Below are 22,165 nucleotides of genomic sequence, written 5' to 3' on the forward strand. Positions count from 1 at the left end.
CCTGATATTCATTATCGTTTTCAAAGAAGTCATCCGCCTCGTTTGCTGAAATTTGTACAGCAGCAGTTGGAGGCTGACATTTTTGTTGAATCACATCTGTCCACTCGTGTATTCCTAGTAAACAGCCTAACTTTATCATCTTGTTTAGATCTTCAGAGGATGAGCAGAGTTGTATCAATAGTTGTTTGGATTTGCTTGATCCAACAACCTGTCCCAAAGGTTCAAGAAATAGCTGGTTGGCAAAGGCGACACAGAAATTGGTGGGAATGCGAAGTAGGCACTGTAAAACGAACATTGCTGCCGAGTGCAGGGTTGCAGGGCCAGCTGAAAATATACAGAATTTGATAAGCCCTACATTTCTGAATTTCCAGAAAACGCGCTTTTATTTTTATTAGCTCTCAGGCAACATGCAGCGTATGTCTGCATGGAGTCTGAGAATAGATACAGAAATGTTAACCATTCAATACCACCTCCGTTCATTTGATCTACTTCCGTCTGTTTTTAAATCAATGTATTATTTGGTTAGCACTAATCTAATATTAACAGCATACATTTATACGAAAGCTTGTGCATACTTAATATGCTCACCATTTGTTTCAATAGTTGGTTCGCTGGCATGCATCTGTAACAGCACGGTTTTCACGTGTCCTGACAACAAGGCAATGGGCATACTCTCAACACCCTTGTATGCTATTGCCATTGATACTAAGTGACCAGCGGTAGACACAACATCATGATTTCTCAGTGCTTCGGCAACACAGTCTGGAGATGTTGTGGAAACAAGTTTGATCAATTCGCCCGGCTTTATCTCCAATGCTAGGAAATCAAGCGTGACAACTTTTCCACCTAAAAATGACAGAAAGCAAAATTTACAAAGAAATACATTGTAAACATTACAAATTTTGATCAGAACAATATGAAAACGACTAAAGCTGATAATAATTCGTTAGCTAATTCAGAGGCACAGAGCCTGATAAAACTGGTCGATATAGCGAAGGGAACAGTGGATATTTTTAAATGACATTGGTTTTACTCAGAAGTTATGAGAATTCAGGAAAATATTCGAAGTACATACTTCGAAGCATCCAAGGCCATGTAGTTAGTCACCCGCCTCGAACTACTTGCCTCTCATGTCTGCGAGTAGGACTGATAATTCTTCATTATTAAGAAAGATTTCAACCTTATATGGGGACAGTTAATGGTTCTACCCAGAAGCTTGCTCGTGCCTGAAATAATGTCAGAAGGGACCTTTGCGTCTTCTGTCACCAATAAAGCAGGACAGTTGCCAAATAACCTCAGTCTTGCCGGAATGACTAAAAGCTCATATATTTTCCCTTACCTTCAACAGTTTTTGTTGTAACGCCTCCATATCTCTGAACAAAGTCCTTCAGTTTTCCAAGTTCGGGTTCAAACACAAGACTCCACTGACTCCAGTCTGCCAGGTTTTCCAGGAGCGGGCAGCTATGCAGACAAAACCTTGCGGCATCTTTGGACTGGTGACCAAGAATCCCAACCTTTGAATTTGAATTTGACGACCCCCTTAAATATAACCAGCTATGTTTTCTTTCTTTACGAATGGGCTAAACATAAGAGGAAATACATTAGACTTATTAACTGTCACGTATTCTACCAAGTAATTTCTCTTCAGCTGTAAACAAAGTTATGGCTAGGTGAATATTTGACGTTCTTACTCTAAAATTCAGACTTATAATGTTGGTGAATATACACCCTGAAATTTTGATTAGAAATTTTCAAATTACCTTATAGAGCGGAGGAAAGCTGACTCATAAAACACTGTAAAGTCGTCATACATATGTCTTGATGGTTTATCAGCGTAACTTAGAAGGCGTGAAATATTTCCATGACCAAGATGCCGCACATCAGTAACATTGTATTGTCTACATAGAGCCTCCTCAATCTGTTCAGGCTAAAATTTCCAAGAAAGAATCCTTTCTTACACACATAGTGAAATTATCCTGCAATATTCTGCATTTTGATACCACATCCACCTAATGCAATAAAGTCTAAAATCCATCACGTACATGCACGAAATCTTAACCTTTTTGTAACTATAGTAATATGTGAGTGGCATACACTTTATACATTTACTGACAGACATTCCTATTTTCTTTGGAAAAAATAAATCCTTTTAGTTTATAATAATTTATTTGAGCTCGACAGTGATGAAAACTTCAAGCTTATTTTAACCACTCTAGAGTCCGCTTCCTGGAAAAACCATTACTGGTGTCATATGAGAAGTCATGGTCTGACACCTGTGGGTGTCAAACCCACGAGCCCCAGGTTGACCGGCCGACACCTTAACCACTAGACCACCGCCCTTTCGAACCACTACGGTGTACATATGTATATCAAAAGTAGACAGCCGAAGGTTTGGCAATAATCGTAATATCAGTAACTTTAACGTGATCTAATAAAATAGGAAAATATTTCTGACCTGGATGTTCTCATGTTGCTTGAACTGTTTGATGAATTCAACCAGGTCGGTCTGACTGGGTTTAAAAGACGTGTCACTCTCACCACCGCCTCCAGAAACAGAACCAAGAGTCAAGCCCCCACCTTCCTCCAACATCTAAACAAAACAATAATCAAATATAGTTACTTGAATATATCTGCATTTGTATATTTTAGTTGGTTTAAGGTGGAACGTATATAAAGCTTCATGAAATCATATTCGCCAAAATATTCAAAGTACTGTATCTTCTCTATTAACTTCAGAAAGTATTTTTAAAGGTCTTAAAATCTCTAAACAAATAAAACAAAACTGACCATAGTCCTTTTGACTGTGCGCAAGAATATGTCACTGAACGGAATAAAAAGTCTTAATCATTATGACTCAGTGATTTAAATAACATTTCAAAAATGTGCTGGTTACTATATTTTCTTAATATAATGAAAAGGACAATAACTTTGTAAATTATTGCAAATAAAATTTCACAAATTTATATGGCATCTCAAGTCAAATGGCACCATTGCAACATAAACGACTTAGGATGACCACATTTTAAGGTAGTTGCAGCCGTAAAGTATTCCAGTACTTAGACTCAAGTGCTGTATACTTTCTGGTTCACTGGGAACATGGAGGTCAGTCATTATATCAGTATAATAGAATTCCACTTAAGCCGGTGCTAAGGCGTCTGGAGCGATGTTGCACATTTCATTGCCGCTCATCAACGGAATAAACTAAATTAATTTTTTTCGATTGGATGCATGCTATGCTTCTTAAGGATCTTTTAACACATTTTTATGCCTCCCTTCGAAGAAGCGCGGGTATATTGCTTTGCATCTCTCAGTCAAGTCGGTTTGTCGGTCCGTCTGTCCGTGTGACGGTAGAGCGAACGGCTTCCGCCTAATAACTTTAGAACCGATTGACCCAGAACATTCAAACTTGGTAGCATGATTGGGCTTATAAAGTAAATGCCCACTATAGTTTAGGGAGTCAATAGATCAAAGGTGATGGTTTCAGGAGCCTGAACTTGAAAACACTTTCCAATGGCCACAGGGGCCTGAACCTTGAAAACGGTTTCCGCCCAATAACTTTAGAAACACTTGACCCAGAACCTCCAAACATGATAGCATAAAAATGGGACAACTCATCATTGGGGGCATACGTATTTTACAAACTGATCTTGTTTTCTTAAAAATATACCTTGGTATAAGTATTGATTTCTCCAACAAGATTTCGGGCTTCTTCCAATCAAGTAATCCGACGCTTTCACATTTAACCAACATTTAACCCATTTTTATCTTAAACACACACAATGAGGTTTTACCTGTTTTGTTTCTGCGAGCAGGAACTCCAGAAATCTTCCATATCCCATCTTACTGAATGCTGGAAAGTCAAAGTCTTCTAGAAGTTTCTCCTCAATCCTGTCCAGATGAATAAGACTGAGAGCTCCAGCATTCAAACATCTCTCGATATAGGTTTTCAACTTCCCAAGAAGTACATCTATAATAGTAAACAGTAGCCTTAGAGTTGTTTTTCACGAAAGAATCAACAAAATTATTAGATCATGTTTGAAATATGGTTGTCTTACACTACATTATAATCAACTAAAAAGTAGAATTATAGACTGAGGTAAAATAATTCTTAACATACTATAGTAATTTTCAAGGATAAAAGGTATTGGATAGTGTCAAAATATCTGTATATACATTGACAAACGGTGAGCAAAGCAGAGGAAATGACAAAATCCATTCCTTTCTGTTTTCTAAAGCCTTAAATATCTAAGAAGTATTCTAAATTTGAATCTTTGTCTGTTTGTTTATTTTGGGTTTAGCCCCGTTTTTCAATAGTATTCCAATTAGGTAACGGCAGGCGGTTAAGCTAACCAGTGTTCCTGGATTCTGTACCAGTACCAACCTGTTCTCCGGAGGTGAACATGAATCAGAGGTGGAGGACGAATGATTTCAAACACAGTGTCTCAATTGCAAACAGACGCCTTGCACGGGATCAAACATCTGCACTCTCTCTCTCTGTCGAGCTAAGCAGGCAAACTCTCTCAAGAAACTGAATACTGGAACTGGTAAAACAATATCCATAACTGGACCATGAGAACAGGTTGGAGTCTTCATCTTTTAAAACAGCGGTTAACAATAACCACACATTAAATGATAATCAGTTGATACCTTTTCTCGGCGGAGGTTGCTGTTGGGCTGGTGTCTCATTTCCTTCATTAGTTTCATCATTGACAGGTGTGAAAATCTCTTTGACCGTTTCTTCCACTGTGGTATTTGACATGCAAATTGCAAGGTGCAATAGGTTTTTACCTAGCTCGTTGTCTCTCATGCATGTTAAGAAATCCTAAAAATGTAGTGTTTTGTTTTGAGTGTGCGGTCTTGTTAAGAAATTATTTGACAAGTGAGGAAGTACCAATGTTCATCTCTGAGAGTTATTTCAGGCGCAGGCCAACACGCTGACCTTCATTAAGCTAGTTCGATGGTTTCCAGTAAAAAATAACTCGATCACTGGTAAAGTTCGAACTTACAGCAAGAAGGTTGTGATTCTAAGCCAACATCAGAAAATCCAAATTGTAAATGTTTCATAAATATATGTAGTATGAGGTATTTGATTTAAGATATATTACAAAAAGATGTAATTGGTTAATTTTATGGCTCATAACTCAATAATATGTTTAACCTTTAGACTGCTGGCGGCAAGTGATTCTGCCTTTGTGATCCGTGCAAGCTGATCTTGATTTGCACTGTTCGCTATTCAGTCAGTAAACTTTCAGTCAACACCCTTCGAATAACAAATGGTACTGCCCAAATTGAATGATATGCCAGTCCATTTTAGAAATTTAGTAGGGTAAAAGTTCAAAAAGCTTCATCATCGTGTCGTTCTATTATGTTACATCGTTTGATTTGAGTGAAAAATTATATAGCAATCATTTAAACAATTTTATAAAGAAAACACAGTTGTAACAAAGCAATCATTTCAACCATACAATCTAATCGCATTTCACAAAAAGCAAGAATATAGTAACATTTCGGATTGGCTGTACATGGATATCAACTGTATTTCTGCATTTTTTAAACTTTTTTGCATCAAATGATAAATAAAATAAAATCTATAAAATCCTATGGAGGCATATATCGCAACACAGAAAATGTTCACTTGAAGTAATGAAATATTCAACACCAGTCACGTCTAAACATGATTTTTTTTCAATAAGAGTTACAACTCCGCACACCGTTGCGCTTACATCTGGTGCTTTTATATCACCGGATACCAGCTGTGACAATAAGAACACGTTTTGCACAAATATGATTGAAAGACTTTCATTTACATACTATACAACGCCGTGAACAGATAAGTATGGAACGCCTAGACTGTCTTATATTTAGAATGACTGATATGCCTGGTTAAATGTCGTTCTTTTTGAGTCCGAGACACAATATGCTGGGTGGAAATCCCAATGTGTCCAGTTATTGAAGTGTGATGTTGTGTGCTGATAATATTTTCTTCAGTCAAGTCAATGTATTGTTGGGTGCTATAGTCGTTATGTTCAGTTCTTGAAAGAAACAGGCATGTGGTAACAAAATTATTTTCAGTTAAAAAAGATGGTTATTATGTTCAGTTATAATAATATTCTGTTTTGTGCTAAACTCATTATGTTCAACCATGAAAATAAACACTTTAGTGGTACCATCATTATATTTAGCTGAGACAGTGTATTATTGAGTATTACTATCATTATTTTCAGTTGCAATGATATGCTCTTAGGTGTTATATCAATTATGTTCAGTCGTGAAAAAGAACTGTTAAATGGTATTATCATTATGTTGTGTGCTGATTATATTTTATTCAGTCACGTCAATGTGTTGTTCGGTAGGTATAAAGGTCGTAATTTTCAACAATAACTGTAACACCCAACAACACATTATTTTAACTGAACATAATTTTGTTACCACATGCCTGTTTCTTTTAAGAACGGAATATAACGACCTTTACACCGAACAACACTGAAAATAATATGAGTATTACTCAATAATACACTGCTTCAGCTAAACATAATGATGGTACCACTCAACTGTTTATTCTCATAGTTGAACATAATGAGTTGAGCACCAAACAACATATCATTATAACCGAACATAATAACTGTAGCACCCCACAACAGATCATTTTAACTGAACATAATTTTGTTACCACATGCCTGTTTATTTTAAGAACTGAACATAACGACCTTTACAACGAACAGAACAAAAGCATCACTGGCGAAGTGCATAGCACCAAGAGGGGGTAGCCTAGGTATGGGAGGGGGGCCTCTGCCCAAGTTGGGGGAGGGATGAGTGGGGTCTCCCCCTGAATTATTTTGATATAATGTTTAAGGTGTCCCCCTGGAAATTATTGAAATACAGGTATGAAATGGTGGGTCTCTGGTGCATTTGTTTCTAAATTTTGAGGTATAGTGTAGGAAGAGGTATCCCAGTCATTTTAGGGGGGTTTAGGGGGCTCTCCCCCTGGATAATTTTGAAATACAAGTACGAAATGGTGGGCTCTGGTGCATTTCTTTGTCTTAATTTTTAGGTACTGGGAGGGGTACTTTCCTAATTTTAGGGGGGTCAGTGTGTTCAACCCCTGGAAAATTTTGAAATATAGGTATGAAATGGAGGCCTCTGGTGCGCTTTTGGGTCTTAATTTTGAGAAAATGTTTATTCTTAGCCAAAATAGTTGGGTGCAACTTTGATGAGTATAGATCACTTCTCAGCAAACTTGTGGGAAGGGAGTGCATAAGCACATTCTTTTCAGCCCTGGATCTGGGCCTGAATCTTGTCCAGTTACTCACAATTACACATCAGCACAATCTATAAGGTCTTCTATTTTCATGATGCTTTGAGGTCCCCATTGTACATAGCTACCTGCAACCTCTTATGCTCCAATATCAAGGTCTGTATTCAACTCACTTAATGAACTGTCAGCAGGTTTCATCATGCATAAGAGGTCACCAGCAGCATATCAAAGGTCTCTAGAGCCTCACCAGTACACCATCAGTCCTTACATTATGTAACAAAATTCATTAAACAAATAGACTAACAACATTTATTAACATATTTTTTCTTCTCTAGATTAAAAAGTAGGAATAGTAGAAGTTTTTTTTAAAAAAAGTAGGAAAAAAGTTGGAACAGACCTAAAAGGTAGGAAAATGTAGGACTACTTGAAAGCCTATTATAACTATACATAATAATGTAACACCCAACATTGCATCTTTTTAACTGAAAATAATTTTGTCACCACATGCCTGTTTCTTTCAATAACTGAACATAACGTCTATAGCACCCAACAATATATGACTTTACTGAAGAAAATGTAATCAGCAAACAACAATTCATTAACTGGACACATTGTGATTTCCACCCTCAATATTGTATCTCGGATTCAACAGAACGACATTTAACCAGGCATATCAGTTATTCTCAACATAAGACAGTCTAGGCGTTCCACAGATAAGAACAATCTATATTATATCCTTTCCATTCTGAGGTACCTCGAACACGACTATAATAACGACTGACTCATAATTACCTCTATGGCTTTCTTGAATCTTGTAGCCTTTTTCAGTTTTATCTCCCCGGCTTGGACAACCATATGTAGTATATTGAACTTGTCAAATATTTCCATGATTGCAAACTCTGGTTTCATTTTAAGGTAATGTTTTCTTATTTCCATTCCTTCACCCTCACCTGTTTGCAGAATACTTGTTCGGAATTTTCTGTATAACAAGAGAAAAAAAATGTTTGTTAACACATATGCTTGTTTGAATGATTACCAAAAGAAGAATGATATCGTTTCGTTATGGGCACGGTATACTTTGTCACTCAGAACCCGCAAACGAAAACAAATCCAAAAATTAAGCCAGGTCCCTGTTAGCTTAACATATGAGTCATTGGCCCCGAAATCTATAGGGATCTTCCTCTTGTGGTTTTTAGTCACTGTGTAAAGTTTAAAAGCTGTGACTTTTAAACTTTATTACATAAAGTCTGGACACAATTTTAAATCTTAAGGACTCTGACTTTGTACTTCGCCCTATTGACCCTACAAACTCTAGGGATCCTGCTCAAGTGGTGCTTAGTCATACTGTAAAAGAAGACAGCTGTATCTGATATACTTCATGACTTACAGCCCGGAAAGGAAAAATACCAGAAATTAAGAAACACCCCTACGACATTGACCTTTTAGCCACTAATCCCAAAATTGATGGGGTATTTAGTGGTACACTTTATGGCTTGTGCACAGTATATAAACGAATTGAACCCCAACTGGATCTTGCCAGCGGATTTCAGTGTTAGCCATTTTGTGTCGAGACAGTTGAGTTAAAAATTCGTGTCCATGAGGATACTGTTGAACGGTAAGTAAGTCAATCTGTATGTATATTGTAGCCAACAAACTTTATTGTTGACCTATGATACGCAACATTATCATTTTTAGCATTAAGACAATAAAATTCATGAAACTCGCCGCAGGCTAGAACGAAATCGGCACTACATACGAAAGAAAATTGGGATTTATCAAGTTTAGATTGGTTGAAGACGGAGTTCTGAGTTTGTACCGCTGCAATTATGTAATTACAAAAGGTATTATGGTTATTTGTTATATGACGGAACGACTTTGAACATAAAATCAAGGTTTAAAGACAGGGTGTAAAATAGGCATACTGTACGTTTCTTGCCGGTGATTCTGAACCTCACTTGCGAGTTTACGCGATCTATCTGTACCATGCCTTGGGAGTATTTTCAAAGATGCTTTACGTTTCTTGGGAGAAGAAATTTATTATTTAAATCATTTTTCTTTGTTTATTTTCTGGCAAAATGGAAGAATTCAGCTGCATAAACTGCAAGTTCCGGACAACAAACTTTGGCGAAATCATTTTTCACAATTTGGAAACCCATGAAGTAAACAACCTAAATTCAAAATTTCAAAATTCGACTTAAAAAGAAAGGAAATTATTTCATACTCGATATTTCCAAACAATTTAAAACACTCTAAAAGGACTTTAATTCCAAATGATGACACAAAAACAGTGAGAGTTTCAAGGCTAGAAGACGTTTAGCCTATTAAAAAGCTCCAAAACCAAAAACACCAGTGAAAGATGTTCACAAATTGCTGGAAGAATCTGAGGATATTGAGAGTTCAGCTTGCTTTCCAGAATATTACTTTGCTAGAATCCACATCTTCAGCGCAAACAGACCCTTACTTTGTCCTGAGCACAGACCCATGCGAAGAATCTGATATGTTCACAACTGAAAATATTATTCAACAGATCCCGAATGTTTTAGACTACCTTTAAACAGAAAATCAAATGGAAATGTACATAAAATTTACAACATTACTGGCGGAACGGAAGATTCCTTCATCGACCAGAAGATTCTGTCATTACTTTCGCTTGGGCATCACTGACTTGTCTAGAAATATATCACATTTGGCTGAAAAACTGAAACAAAGTCGTCCAAACAAAGCCTGCAGTTGTCGTTAATATATGAACCTGCAAGCAATCCTCGGATAAATATTTTATTACTGAAAAAGCGGGGTAATTCAGTAAATATGCCTGACAAAGTTATGTGTCTTAATGGTATGACACTGCCCTACGATCGTTTCGACGAATTACCTTCAGCAGTACCGGAGACATAAAGTGGCACGCAAAACTTTAACCAGCATTTCTATGTAGAAAGGGGATCAGTCAATCAAATGCTGGAGCTATGGGCCTTGATGGCAAGATACTGCACGGCTACTAAACGCTAGCGCCACCACCAAATTGTGGTGATAAGGAAAAGAGCTATCGACATTTCCGTGGTGCAGCTATCGCTTGTTTCAACATGTAAACACGTAAGTAAAATTTATATTTTATCTTATATTTTCATTGATAGAACTTTTTTCGAAAATCGGAGAATGTAGTTCCGTGTAACAACACTTTTACTATAGGTTGGCTGTAATTTCATTAAAAAAAATATGCAAATTGTGGTGTCAGGAGCTTTTCTCCTGAATCTGACAGTGGCACATTTTCATATCGGCTTGTCTTCGAACACCATTCCGAAGAATAGACACACTGTAAGAACATACCTGCGCATGCAAATGGTGTAGAAATGATAAATAATTATATACGCACACACCATGAATAATAGAATCTCGGGTTAGAAAAATATACCAGGATTTTTAAAAGTGGTGGAGCTATTACTCTAGTGATGGCGCTATACAGTAGTGGTGGCGCTGTTACGGCATTCAATAATACGAACTGCTGACGCATCGGAACAAAACAAACACCAACATTCTCTAATTGATAATTTTCCTGCAAGGAATTATGTTATTAAAGAAAGAAAAAAAAAAGAACAAAATACAGAACCTTGGGACTCTTGTAGTCAAAGTAAATATTTTCCTTTCTTTAAAATGTTAATGTAGAATTATTTCTAACCTTTAAATATTCTACTTAAATACAAACGTAAGTTTACTTTAAATTCAGGTGAAGAAAAATAGTAGCAATACATTTATTTCAAACAAAGATTTGTGTCCAGGAAATAATTTGAAGATAGTGTACAATTTATTTGTTATATTAAGATTCTGAAAGTTACTTCCCTTTGTTTTTATACGTCGTTTGCATGTCATTGTAAACAAAAGACCTTACTTTCACAATTCTTTCTGAAAAGCGAGTACAGTACATTTTCAATTCCAAACGATTAAATATGATTAATCAGTAAAGCTTAGATGTACAATCTCAATCCATATACATGTAGATTAGTTTGCGGTCATGTAGAGGTCACTGCATGTATTTTGTTGAGTAACGTAATTTGGGTGTAGTGTGAGATAGGTTGATTACATCGATTATTGTAGAAATTTCCGTGGCTTGCAGACAGACATTTTCATATATTAAAATTGAATATATCAGCCACTAATCATATACAACAGCGCCACCACTACTGTATAGCGCCACCACTTGAGAGATAGCGCCACCACTTTCAAAAATAGTCGTGTTTTAACTTTTTACTATGTTTTTCATATTTCTTTGATGTATGGGAATACGTTTAATTCATTTCTACACCATTTGTATGCGCAGGTATGTTCTTACAGTGTGTCTAATCATCGAAATAGTGTTCGAATACTGACCGATATGAAAGTATGCCACTGTCAAATTCAGGAGAAAAGCTCCTGGCACCACAATTTGCATAATATTTTAATTAAATTACAGCCAACCTGTAGTAAAAGTGTTATTACACGGAACTACATTCTCCGATTTTCGAAACAAGTTCTATCAATGAAAATATAAGATAAAATATAAATTTTACTCACGTGTTTACAAGTAGAAACGGGCGATAGCTGCACCACGGAAATGTCGATAGCTCTTTTCCTTATCACCACAATTTGGTGGTGGCGCTAGCGTTTAGTAGCCGTGTACTGTTGACCCCCGAAAACATGTGCGTAGTTTCTACCAAATACCTTCAGTTTTCTTTGAGAGATAAAGTTTCATGCAAAACATTCAGCAAAGCATTACGCCGGCGTCAACACCAACGACGATGCATGAACACTTGAGTAGAATAGAACAGACTATTCACTGAATCGTCGAGCTAAAATACAAAAGAACAACTGTTGCAAACGCAAAGGAGACATGTTACTAATAGTTATTATATAATATCAAGACATAATTTCTCTTTCCATAATTAATTATCAGCTTCATGTATATATTTTTTTTCCAGGTAGGGATGTGTTTAGGCAATAACCAGTCATTCTATGTGCAGCTAAATGCTTAACATTACCTATAGTACATATACGGTAGTACCCGAAAACAACTTTAGATGCGCCATATAACTTCACATTCGGTACGATAAAAGACAAAAGGTGGATATAAAGGCAATGGAAATCCCCCTACGTGACTCGCAAGATATGGTTCAGTGAACTCACAAGTGAGGTACAGATCATTAGACTGATATTTGCAAGACGGGTTCAGTATTCAAACGGTTGCCTTGTTTTCTTTCCATAATTTTCTACATAACAAACATGGCCTGGTAGATATATGTCGCCGGTTTAGTGAAGGAAATACATTAAACAACACCTTAAACACTAGTATTGGTATAGATAAACGATTATATGCATAAAATTCCTTGTGTAACCGGCGAGTGTTTATAATAAACGTAACACGTTGAGAAGAGTACAGCGTTTTATCGGCAATTATAGGACGAAAGCTGGTAAAGACTGAATTTATCAGGAAGGATAAAGTATTTCTTGATATGATACTATCGTTTACATACCGCCTTAGCATCATTGCAACAAGTTGTTTATAATTATTTAGATAGTCCCACCTATTTTCGTCAGTTGGATCCTGAAATATGCCCGCAAGATCCGGTTGGGGTTCAGTTCGTTTATATACTGTGTTGTGAGTCCGGAAACTATTTCCTTTAAGCTCTCTGTGATCTTGACCTTTCACCCCAAAACAATAGTGATCATTCTCAAGTGGTGCTTTGTTTGAAAGCTGTAGCTGTTATAATGTTTGACTTAAGCGCCGGAAACGAAAGTCTTGGCGGACGGACGAACAGACATCACCATTTTTTTCCGAAAGGGGCGAACAAAAGCTGTCCTTCCCCCAACTAGTGTAATGCTAGATTCTATCCAAATCTGCTGAGAATGTTACTTTCAGAAATCCTTTGAACTCTTTTAATAAAGAAAAATAAGAATAAAAATGATAAAGTCCCGACTATCTTCACTATTAAAGAATCTTTTACCATCTATTCTTGTTGATCGATAATATCTTACCTGAATGCTTCTCCAATTTCATTTCTAAGTTCATCTTCAAAATGATCTCTTATAGCTCTGCGGTTAGAAGCTGAATCTCTGTGAGCTTTTTTCAAAGTCTACAGCAACATGTGGTAAATATACGAAAATGTATCAGTGAATTAATAAATATAAAACAAACTTAGTTTGTGTTCAACAATTACGTCGAGGATTACAACTCAGAATGTGTCTGCACTGTTGATTAATCAAATAATTGCGATCTGGCAATAATTCTCATTTTTTTTCAAAATTTTTTGAAACTGTCATCTAGAAATAATTCTCAGTTGCAATTAAAAACCATTTCAATCCTTTGTGAACTTAGACTATCGTTAAGCGAATAAATCGTGATCTTGCAATACATGTAATTCTGGTGGCTTTTAAGCGTTATTCTATAATTTAACAAAACTTCTGAAATATTTTCAAAGAGCCTTTTTACTGCTTACGTTAGCTTCCAGTGTCTTGATACAATTCCCAAATCTTTCAAAGGATTGCCATAGTTTCGACTGTCGATAAAAACCTGTATACGTGACCAAGTAACTTTCTAAATCAATAAAGTCTGATCTTTCAAAAAATTCAGATGTTTCCGAAGTGTTTAGATATGTAACCTAGCTAATTTTCCTGGATTCTGTACCAATACTAACTTGTTCTCCGCAAGTAACTACCAATTTCCCCACTTGAATCAGATGTGGAGGACGAATGATTTCAGATACAATGTCTTATATTAATCGTCACGGAGAAAATACGTCTCGCCCTGGAATCGAAGTCATGAACATATGAACCCCCGCGATCTGTGGATATGCGCTCTCCCGCGCTAAGCGGTGGGATAGCAATAACTTGAATACTATGATTACTCGTTTTATTTACAAGGTTAGAAATACATTCAATTTTAAAGTCTTTTTCTTTAAACTAATTTAACAGTTCATTAACAACTTATTAATATGAACGGAACCAAAAACTAACTTACAGTGACTGCCAGTGCCAATGACCGTATCCTTACACCTAACATGTATGCATTTTCGGCGCTGTAATTTTCGACCAAGTAATCCATGAACGGTTCCAGCTCAAGTTTCTTCGTCCAGAGGCCATTTTTGTTGAGAAAATCGCTGAAGTGGTCTAAAATGTCCATACTAGTTATCTCCGGGATCTCCGCTTGATCCGGTGGGAACCGAAACTGCTGATATACAACTGGAAACCGCTGCAATGGTCCAGTTTTAAGAGAGCTAAAGTCTCCGTCATCCGTTGCATACTCTTTAAGTGCATCTTTTAGTTCATGTAGAGTGCATATTGAGCGAGTTTTCACAAATGCGATAATATATACATTAATCTTACTAACTAATCTATTCAGTTCATTCACACATTCGATCTGATCTACAAATCTAAACCCAAGTTCTTGAATTCTGTGGCAACCGAATCTTTGGCAAACTAGTTTTTCAACTCGCTCCTGGGTGACAAATAAATCAGCATCAGCTAAAATTTCGATGCACTCTTTGGCTACGTTATTAACTTGTTCTTTGGATGGTTTTCGACCCTTTGCTACATAAACTGGTCTAACATCAATCTTCTTTGTTTCAAAGTCATCTCTATCAATAGGTGTAACTGTCTTGGCTTTCGCGTCATCTTGCCAACCTTTGTAACGTCTTGGTCCTTCCAAAGCACTTGTAACTGAATTATGATGCGCACTTCCTTGTATTGTATTTATATGATTTTCTGGGAAAACATTTGGTCCTGTTGTAAAACCAGTAGTTTTCAATGCATCTTGGTTGCTGAATGGGGTCTGAGCCATGACTGGATCCACATTCTGAGTTATAATCCCCAACTTCCCTCCAATTATTGACGGGTCTCCGGTTTCAAGAGCTAATTCCGAAGGTCTTACATCAGGCGTTTTGTACTGACCAAATAGAGTCCACTGGAAACCAAAAAGACTACTCAGTGGGGATTGTGCTCCAGTAACAGGTATTTTCTCTGTACTTGATACAGACATTGTAGGAGCAGGTTGAGAAGCTAGAGGTGCTAGCTTTCCTTCTGCTTCTGCAACATTTTCATTTGGATTTTTACTAGATTTTCTCTTTGCTGTTTTGATGACTCTCGTGGATGCAGAAGGTGCAGCGGGTAATGAATCTGTCTCTTTATGTAGTGCTTTATCTCCATTGACTCCTGACTTCGTTTTAGCCAGTGGAGGAGCAGGTGAAGCAAGTTTTTCTCTTGTATATATTACACTGTCACTATCGCTTGCATTAGATCTTTTCTTCGAAGCGTTTATGTCTTTTTGTGAAATACCAATTCCTGCTCCTACTTGAGTAGCCCTAAGAGGCGCTTTCCCATCGTCTTTTAACACATTTTTTGAAGTTAGATGAGGACCAGATGGACGCACTTTTTCTTTATTTTCTGCGATGTTTCCATTGTCATCACTTGCCCCTAATTTATCAGTTATTGCATCTTTTAATGATGTAACTGCCGGAGCTTTGGGCCCTCTTGGAGGTGTCCACTCTCTTGATAGGGGTGGAAAGTTGCTTTCGTTAAATAGTACTCCAGAAGATCTACTCGAATTACGATCCTCGGAGCTGGCTCCACGCCGTAAAACAATTTTTGGATCCTTTGAACCTGTGAAGGTGACGGTATCGGACCAAATTTCTAACACCTTATTCATTTTAGGAACGCCATAATCCGCTGATGTAAACGTTTGTCTTGTTTCTTTCTGAACTAAATTCCAAATCACACTTTTTTTCACACCACCAGGGTGTTTCTTCAAGATACTAACCACGATTTGCTTCAGACTGTCAAGGTTAGACTCTATTTCTTTCTTTGATGGCAATTTCGGTTTCATTTTTGCTGTAAACAAATAAAGTGCCGGTACATTTATATAAAGTTAATAGCTCTTGACTGTTATCGACCATATTAATACAGACTACACCTTTGCTGAAGAATATTTATATAAGAAACTAAATGAATAACACTTTCTCTAATAAAATGACAACAATTAACGAAAAGTTCAAAAACATATCATGACGTCATGAAGTTAAAAATGACCATCACCATTTTCTAAAATTTCAATGTGTAACATTTTCTAATTTCTTCCAGCGTTACGAAAATGCAAACAAGACTTTGTTAGCATATGTGTATTAGAGAAAAAAAGACATTCCCTTTCTAAATATTATTACCATTTTTTACGTAATAGACAAAAGGGTGGTTACATTAGCACCACTAGCGGTAAGTATTAAAAAAATATTCTCGCTATATATTTTCAAACAAGTATACTATAGCAAGTTTTAATAATACAATTTCAACAACTATGCAAACTAACTACCTTGAATCTTGTGAGTGGAATCTGTAAGCCTGGGGAAATCTCGATCTTTTTCATCATCACCCTTCGGCCATCCTCGACCCTGAAAAAAGCGTATGCTTCAATCGTACCTACTTTGGTCATACAACAAGATTTTATGTCAACATTGTTCTATCATGCATTCTATTTGTTAGATCCTCGTTGTGAAAAAAATGATTTAAATCGCCCTTACAATAAAAGTTAAGAGTATCTTAAAAATCTGGCAAGAGTTGCAGATTTTTTGTTTTTATGACAAATACAAATGTTTGACTTAATCTATTATTTTTAAATAAATGGCTAAAAAAAAAAAAAAGAATTTCATCGATATTTTAGTCATAGAGTAAGGAACCACAATACTGCGTCATGTTTAAACCCTATGAAAATTATGCAAGTTACATTATTCAAACTAATAAAGTGCAACAATGACGTCATGTGCTTTAAAATGGCTGCCCCACGAGCAGCCATGTTTTAATTTTCAAAAACTGAAAGTGGGAAACTTACTCCTTCGGCCATTTCATGCACGTATATGGCAAACTGCCTGCAGTTTCCGGAAATATAATGTCCTATGTACACTTGAACATTGTACTGTATCTGTTACTGTCGACTGAAACAGAAAAATCCTTTTATTGACAACATAAACCCCAGGTATAACTGATCTTATATATTTAATTTCATGTTTTGGTAAAGTAAAGAGTATAAAAATCTTACACATTTTTGTATAGGCCTAAAAACAAGAAATATATTAAAATCTCTATAATTTTTTTTCTTGTACTTTATTTATGCAAATATTAATGTTTTTTTTTCTATATTTAGTTTCTCTTTAGTGTTGAAATAAACGCTACATGCAGTGCAGTTAACAATTTACAAAGGAAGTAAATGCAATGAAAAATAAACATTTAAACTGAGCAAATCAATAAGCAATGCACTTAGACAGTCATGGTATAGGTCTACAGTAATTTAAAACGTCTTGTAGTTATTCTGGTACACCCAAGTAATGGTGTAGTAATGCATACAGACAACTTCAAATATTTTATTCCTTTTCAGAAGTATTAAACATTATTTTTTATCAAGTCCCTGCATATCTATGTCTTCTTCTTTTAGTCGTATTCTGTCATATTGATATTGTCTAGCGAGGGTCACACGGAACTCAGACATTCCTGGAAAATTCCTGGAAAATAACTTTTTTCCTTAATGTTTGAATATTACTCATTACAAGTTATATATATCTGACAACAAATCGAAACAATATGTGACCTTAGTTGATATGTGTTATTTTAAATGTTATCAATACACTTAGTGAACTCAGGATTTTTCGAAAAAAAAAATTGCATACGGGATAGAGTTTATATATCTATATCTGTTGCTCCTGATAAACGATTTTAAGGTTCATGTAAAGTGTTTTGAAACTGCCCCACGGGTGAATTTTTGTTTTATGTTTTCGGCCTCATAGGCCATTGTTTTTCAAAACATTGCAACGTAAAAGCAGAGCTGTCAAAATACTGCTATTTTCAAGAAAATATACAAGTTAACCATATTTCATTACTGAGAGTACCTAGATAAATACGTTGCACATACAACCAAAACAGTCAAAGAAAAACTACTTTTGAAATTTCTTCAAAATAGAACGTTTACAGTCGAAGTACATGTGATGTTAAACAAAATACTTATTCCCAAAGAAGCTTACCTTTGAATAAAGTATTTCCTACTTCCTCAGAACAATTCAGTATATTTATCATAAACGGTAATGGTTTATGAGGTATAAATGTCCAAAATTATAATTCACCTGAGGGGTGGTCCCCAGACACTTTTGATGAACCTTAAGGCAAGCCTTAAAAATATTTGCTGTGCTCTGCCCGACCCACCAAAACTTGCAATATCATATGAAGGAGAGCCTGATTATAAGGGATCACTCTTTCTATCAATATATTGTCAATCCATTTCTTAAAAGCATAACAATCTATGAAATGAAATGAAGACAAACGGCGCTCAGTAAAAAAGAAACACAGGTATTATATCACACGAAAATGTTCAGAGAAGTAACTCTTTCAACAAGAGCAGAAGCCACATTAACTGTATTTAAGACGAGAGACTGGGCTATGGTCTCCATACATTCACTGCATAAACAGTATATCATAGTAAGGCCATCTTTAAATAAATGTTGTCCAGAATGCTGAAGTAGGTAGGTAGTCGTTTCTTTAATATATATATATATATATATATCTGCATGAGAAATTCACAAATCAAATTATGGAACGCCACGGTATTATGGAACGCCACGACACGGCATTATGGAACGCTAAGCATTATGGAACGCCACGACATTATGGAACACCATGACATTATGGAACGCCACGGCATTATGGAACGCCACGACATTATGGAACGACACGGCATTTTTATGGAACGTCACGACATTATGGAACGCCACTGCATTATGGAACGCCACGACTATATCTTATGATGATCACTGTATTTATATGATGTATTAAACACATATAATTAATTATTATATTACAGGTGATTTCCTTATTATATAAAGTGAACCGTAAATCAAATGACGTGTGACCTTCAATGCAATTGCATTTTGGGTTATTACAAGGGTGTGTGTTGTGGGGGGGGGGGGGGGGGGGGGGGCTTGTATTACATAACATCGATTATATGTAAAACTACGATAAAGAACGTTATCAGATAACAAGTCAACAAATAAAGCATTTTATTAAACTGTCCAAATAATATGATATTTTTTTATAATACTTAACTTATAGCATAATAAAGAATGTACATAATTAATAATAAAGAATATAGGCTTCATGATGCAATACTGAATGTACATAAAAAATTATAATATAATATAATATATACATTATACAATACAGTTTTGCGTGTATGCTACCGTAAAACAAACTGTTATCAGTACCCTCCAAGAGGGAAATTTCAGTTGTTTTTTTTTTTTAAAGGAAGAATTAAATACCTGTCAACTCTACTAAATTAAATTTGGTGACTACAAAGCTAAAGAACTTCAAATAGGAGAAATTACGGTCAGTCACGGCGGGGCTTTATGTCCAGTCGCAGAGTACCCTAGACACAAAAAACATCGAAAATCAGACTCCTTCTATAGTAGGACAGTCTACCGCCACTGTATATTATGATATATGTGAATTATTTACAAAATTATACATGTTATAATAATATAAGATAATAAAGACGTCACTTACGTGATTCGTATCTTCCGTGTAACACCTTAAACTTCCTACATCCAAAACAGCTCGCTTAAAATAAAATTGTACACAATCCCAATAGGTGATATATACATGTATATTTGATCAAACACAAGTTCCACAGGTAGATCTAAATAATTTTCTGAAATGTGTAATAACAATATTTATCACGGGATCTGCTATTAACAGATCTACGCACTCTATTTTCTGAAAATTGTGTTGATTATCTTCCTTGTTGCATTAAATAACAAAATGCATGTTACAGGTGAAGAATGTGAATTTGGCGACAGAATCAAGACCTTAGGAAAGCGTAAATTCTTAAGCAATATAAATTCATGATTAACTGTATAGACATTTTACAAACTTAGAAAATCTGGAATATCAAAAATATAAAATATCTTACCTCTGTGCCTGTCCTCTGTTTAAGCTTCTGTTATTTTGACATTATGTCGTATCCTCATCCTGGATGTATAGCACGTGGTGTGCCATGTACATGTACTGTAGGTAAATTATGCAGTCTGACATTTGATACAAGTTTACTCAAATAAAACAGAATTAAATTTCACAATTTGAACAAAGAAAGGTTATTTGTTTAGTGCTGGGAATAACCGCGAGATTCTATCTTTAGCTTTTCAGAAATTTATGTCGATATAGACCGTGTGTAACCAATCGTTATCAGTGCGTATAAAAATAGAAAGATGCATACTTTCGGGGGCGGATCAGTGATTTTGTTAAAGGGGCTTGCTCACATTTGTTGCAACGTTCGAGTCGAAACGCGGTTTCTGATGAATCTTCCAAAATGATTTACGTTCACAAAAACAATACGTGTTAGATATTTTTAATTACCCCTCAGGCCTGTCTTGCGACTATGCAGACCCAATCCTGTTTTATAATGGTATGTGGAGTGGGGAAACGATTGCCAAGTAAGGTTTGGTCAGAGGGGTTTCTCCCTGCATTGGAATATGAGAATGGAATAATTTCTTCTTGAGCATGTTTGGGTCTAAATTTTGATTACTAAAATATTATTAATCTGTACGCAGGAAGACAAAGAACGACCCCACTTCAGATATCGTTTCGGTAGAACCCCCAGTGCTGGTGAAACTCTGGGTGTAGAAACGGGAGGTCATAGCTCACTCCTGTTAGGCTAAGGGTCAGGTGACTCCTTCTGAAAACGTCTGAAATACACGTGAGCCGTGCCATGAGAAAACCAACATAGTGGTTTTGCGACCACCGCGCAGTCTGGTCAGGATCCATGCTGGTCGCTTTCAAAGCCTATTGCAATTAGAGAAACCGTTAGCGAACAGCATGGATCCTGACCAGACTGCGCGGATGCGCAGGCTGGTCTGGATCCATGCTGGTCGCAAAACCACTATGTTGGTTTTCTCATGGCACGGCTCACGTGTATTTCAAACGTAACCAACATAGTAGTTTTAGTGGTTTTGCGACCAACATGGATCCAGACCAGCCTGGGCATCCGCGCAGTCTGGTCAGGATCCATGCTGTTCGCTTTCAAAGCCTATTGCAATTAGAGAAACCGTTAGCGAACAGCATGGATCCTGACCAGACTGCGCGGATGCGCAGGCTGGTCTGGATCCATGCTGGTCGCAAAGCCACTATGTTGGGTTTCTCATGGCACGGCTCATGTATTGAATGGTAGCAATTTTTGGGTCTTAATTTTAATAATGATAAAGCTATTTTACATAATTCATTTGAACTATATGCCAATTTCCCATGAGGCCCTCAACCCGCCCCGCTTAGCTCACTAGGGAGAGTGCAGATTTACGGATGGCGGGGTTGTGAGTTTGATCATCGGGCGCGGCGTATGTTCTCCATGACGATTCGATTGTGTCTGAAATCGTTCGTCCTCCACCTCTGATTCATGCAGAGGAGTTGGCAGTTACTTGCGGATAACAGGTTTGTAATCGTACAGAATCGAAGGACACTTGTTAGGTTAATTTACCACCGTTACTTAACTGAAATACTGTTGAAAAACGGTGTTAAACCCAAACAAACAAATCAATAAGTCAAGCAAGACAATTTAAACAATACTTGTATACAAACAGTAAATCTGCGCAAAAGCAATCTACAGCTAAAGGGCAAAACTACTATTTAAAGTTGAATACATATTTGACCAAACAAGTACGTATAAGAATGTTTACTATTTTTGATGTATAGTTGCATAAGGTACCGCCTTACTTTCTATAATGAACTTGTCCATCTTTCAATTTGGACAGTAGCATTTATTAAAAGGGGCGCTTGTCAAAAAGATACTGACTGAATGGCGAACCGTGCAGATACGAAGATGGGGGATCAGAATATGAACGTAAAGTTCGAGAATGGACGTCTGATGGT

General features: G+C 36.4%; 1 protein-coding gene across 2 annotated transcripts in view; it reads right to left on the reverse strand.

Annotated features, from left to right (window-relative positions):
* Positions 1–20,408, reverse strand: part of LOC123548375 (uncharacterized) — a 48,499-nt gene extending 28,091 nt beyond the window's left edge. Inside the window, exons 1-14 of one of the 2 annotated variants that reach the window (XM_053546500.1) lie at positions 20,217–20,408; positions 19,811–19,864; positions 17,097–17,199; positions 16,581–16,659; positions 14,241–16,105; positions 13,259–13,356; positions 8,048–8,234; positions 4,648–4,822; positions 3,792–3,967; positions 2,456–2,590; positions 1,761–1,927; positions 1,340–1,539; positions 589–846; positions 2–324 (exon numbers count right to left, since the gene is read on the reverse strand). In XM_053546500.1, coding sequence (XP_053402475.1) covers positions 2–324; positions 589–846; positions 1,340–1,539; positions 1,761–1,927; positions 2,456–2,590; positions 3,792–3,967; positions 4,648–4,822; positions 8,048–8,234; positions 13,259–13,356; positions 14,241–16,105; positions 16,581–16,659; positions 17,097–17,108 — 3,675 coding nt within the window. In that variant the 5' untranslated portion in view covers positions 17,109–17,199; positions 19,811–19,864; positions 20,217–20,408. Of the gene's footprint in view, position 1; positions 325–588; positions 847–1,339; positions 1,540–1,760; positions 1,928–2,455; positions 2,591–3,791; positions 3,968–4,647; positions 4,823–8,047; positions 8,235–13,258; positions 13,357–14,240; positions 16,106–16,580; positions 16,660–17,096; positions 17,200–19,810; positions 20,026–20,216 lie in introns of those variants that run through there. The other variant, XM_045335576.2, reaches the window with a different exon arrangement.
* Positions 20,409–22,165: the final 1,757 nt, after the last annotated feature.

This window comes from Mercenaria mercenaria, chromosome 6 (assembly GCF_021730395.1).
Source record: "Mercenaria mercenaria strain notata chromosome 6, MADL_Memer_1, whole genome shotgun sequence".
NCBI classification, from domain to species: domain Eukaryota; kingdom Metazoa; phylum Mollusca; class Bivalvia; order Venerida; family Veneridae; genus Mercenaria; species Mercenaria mercenaria.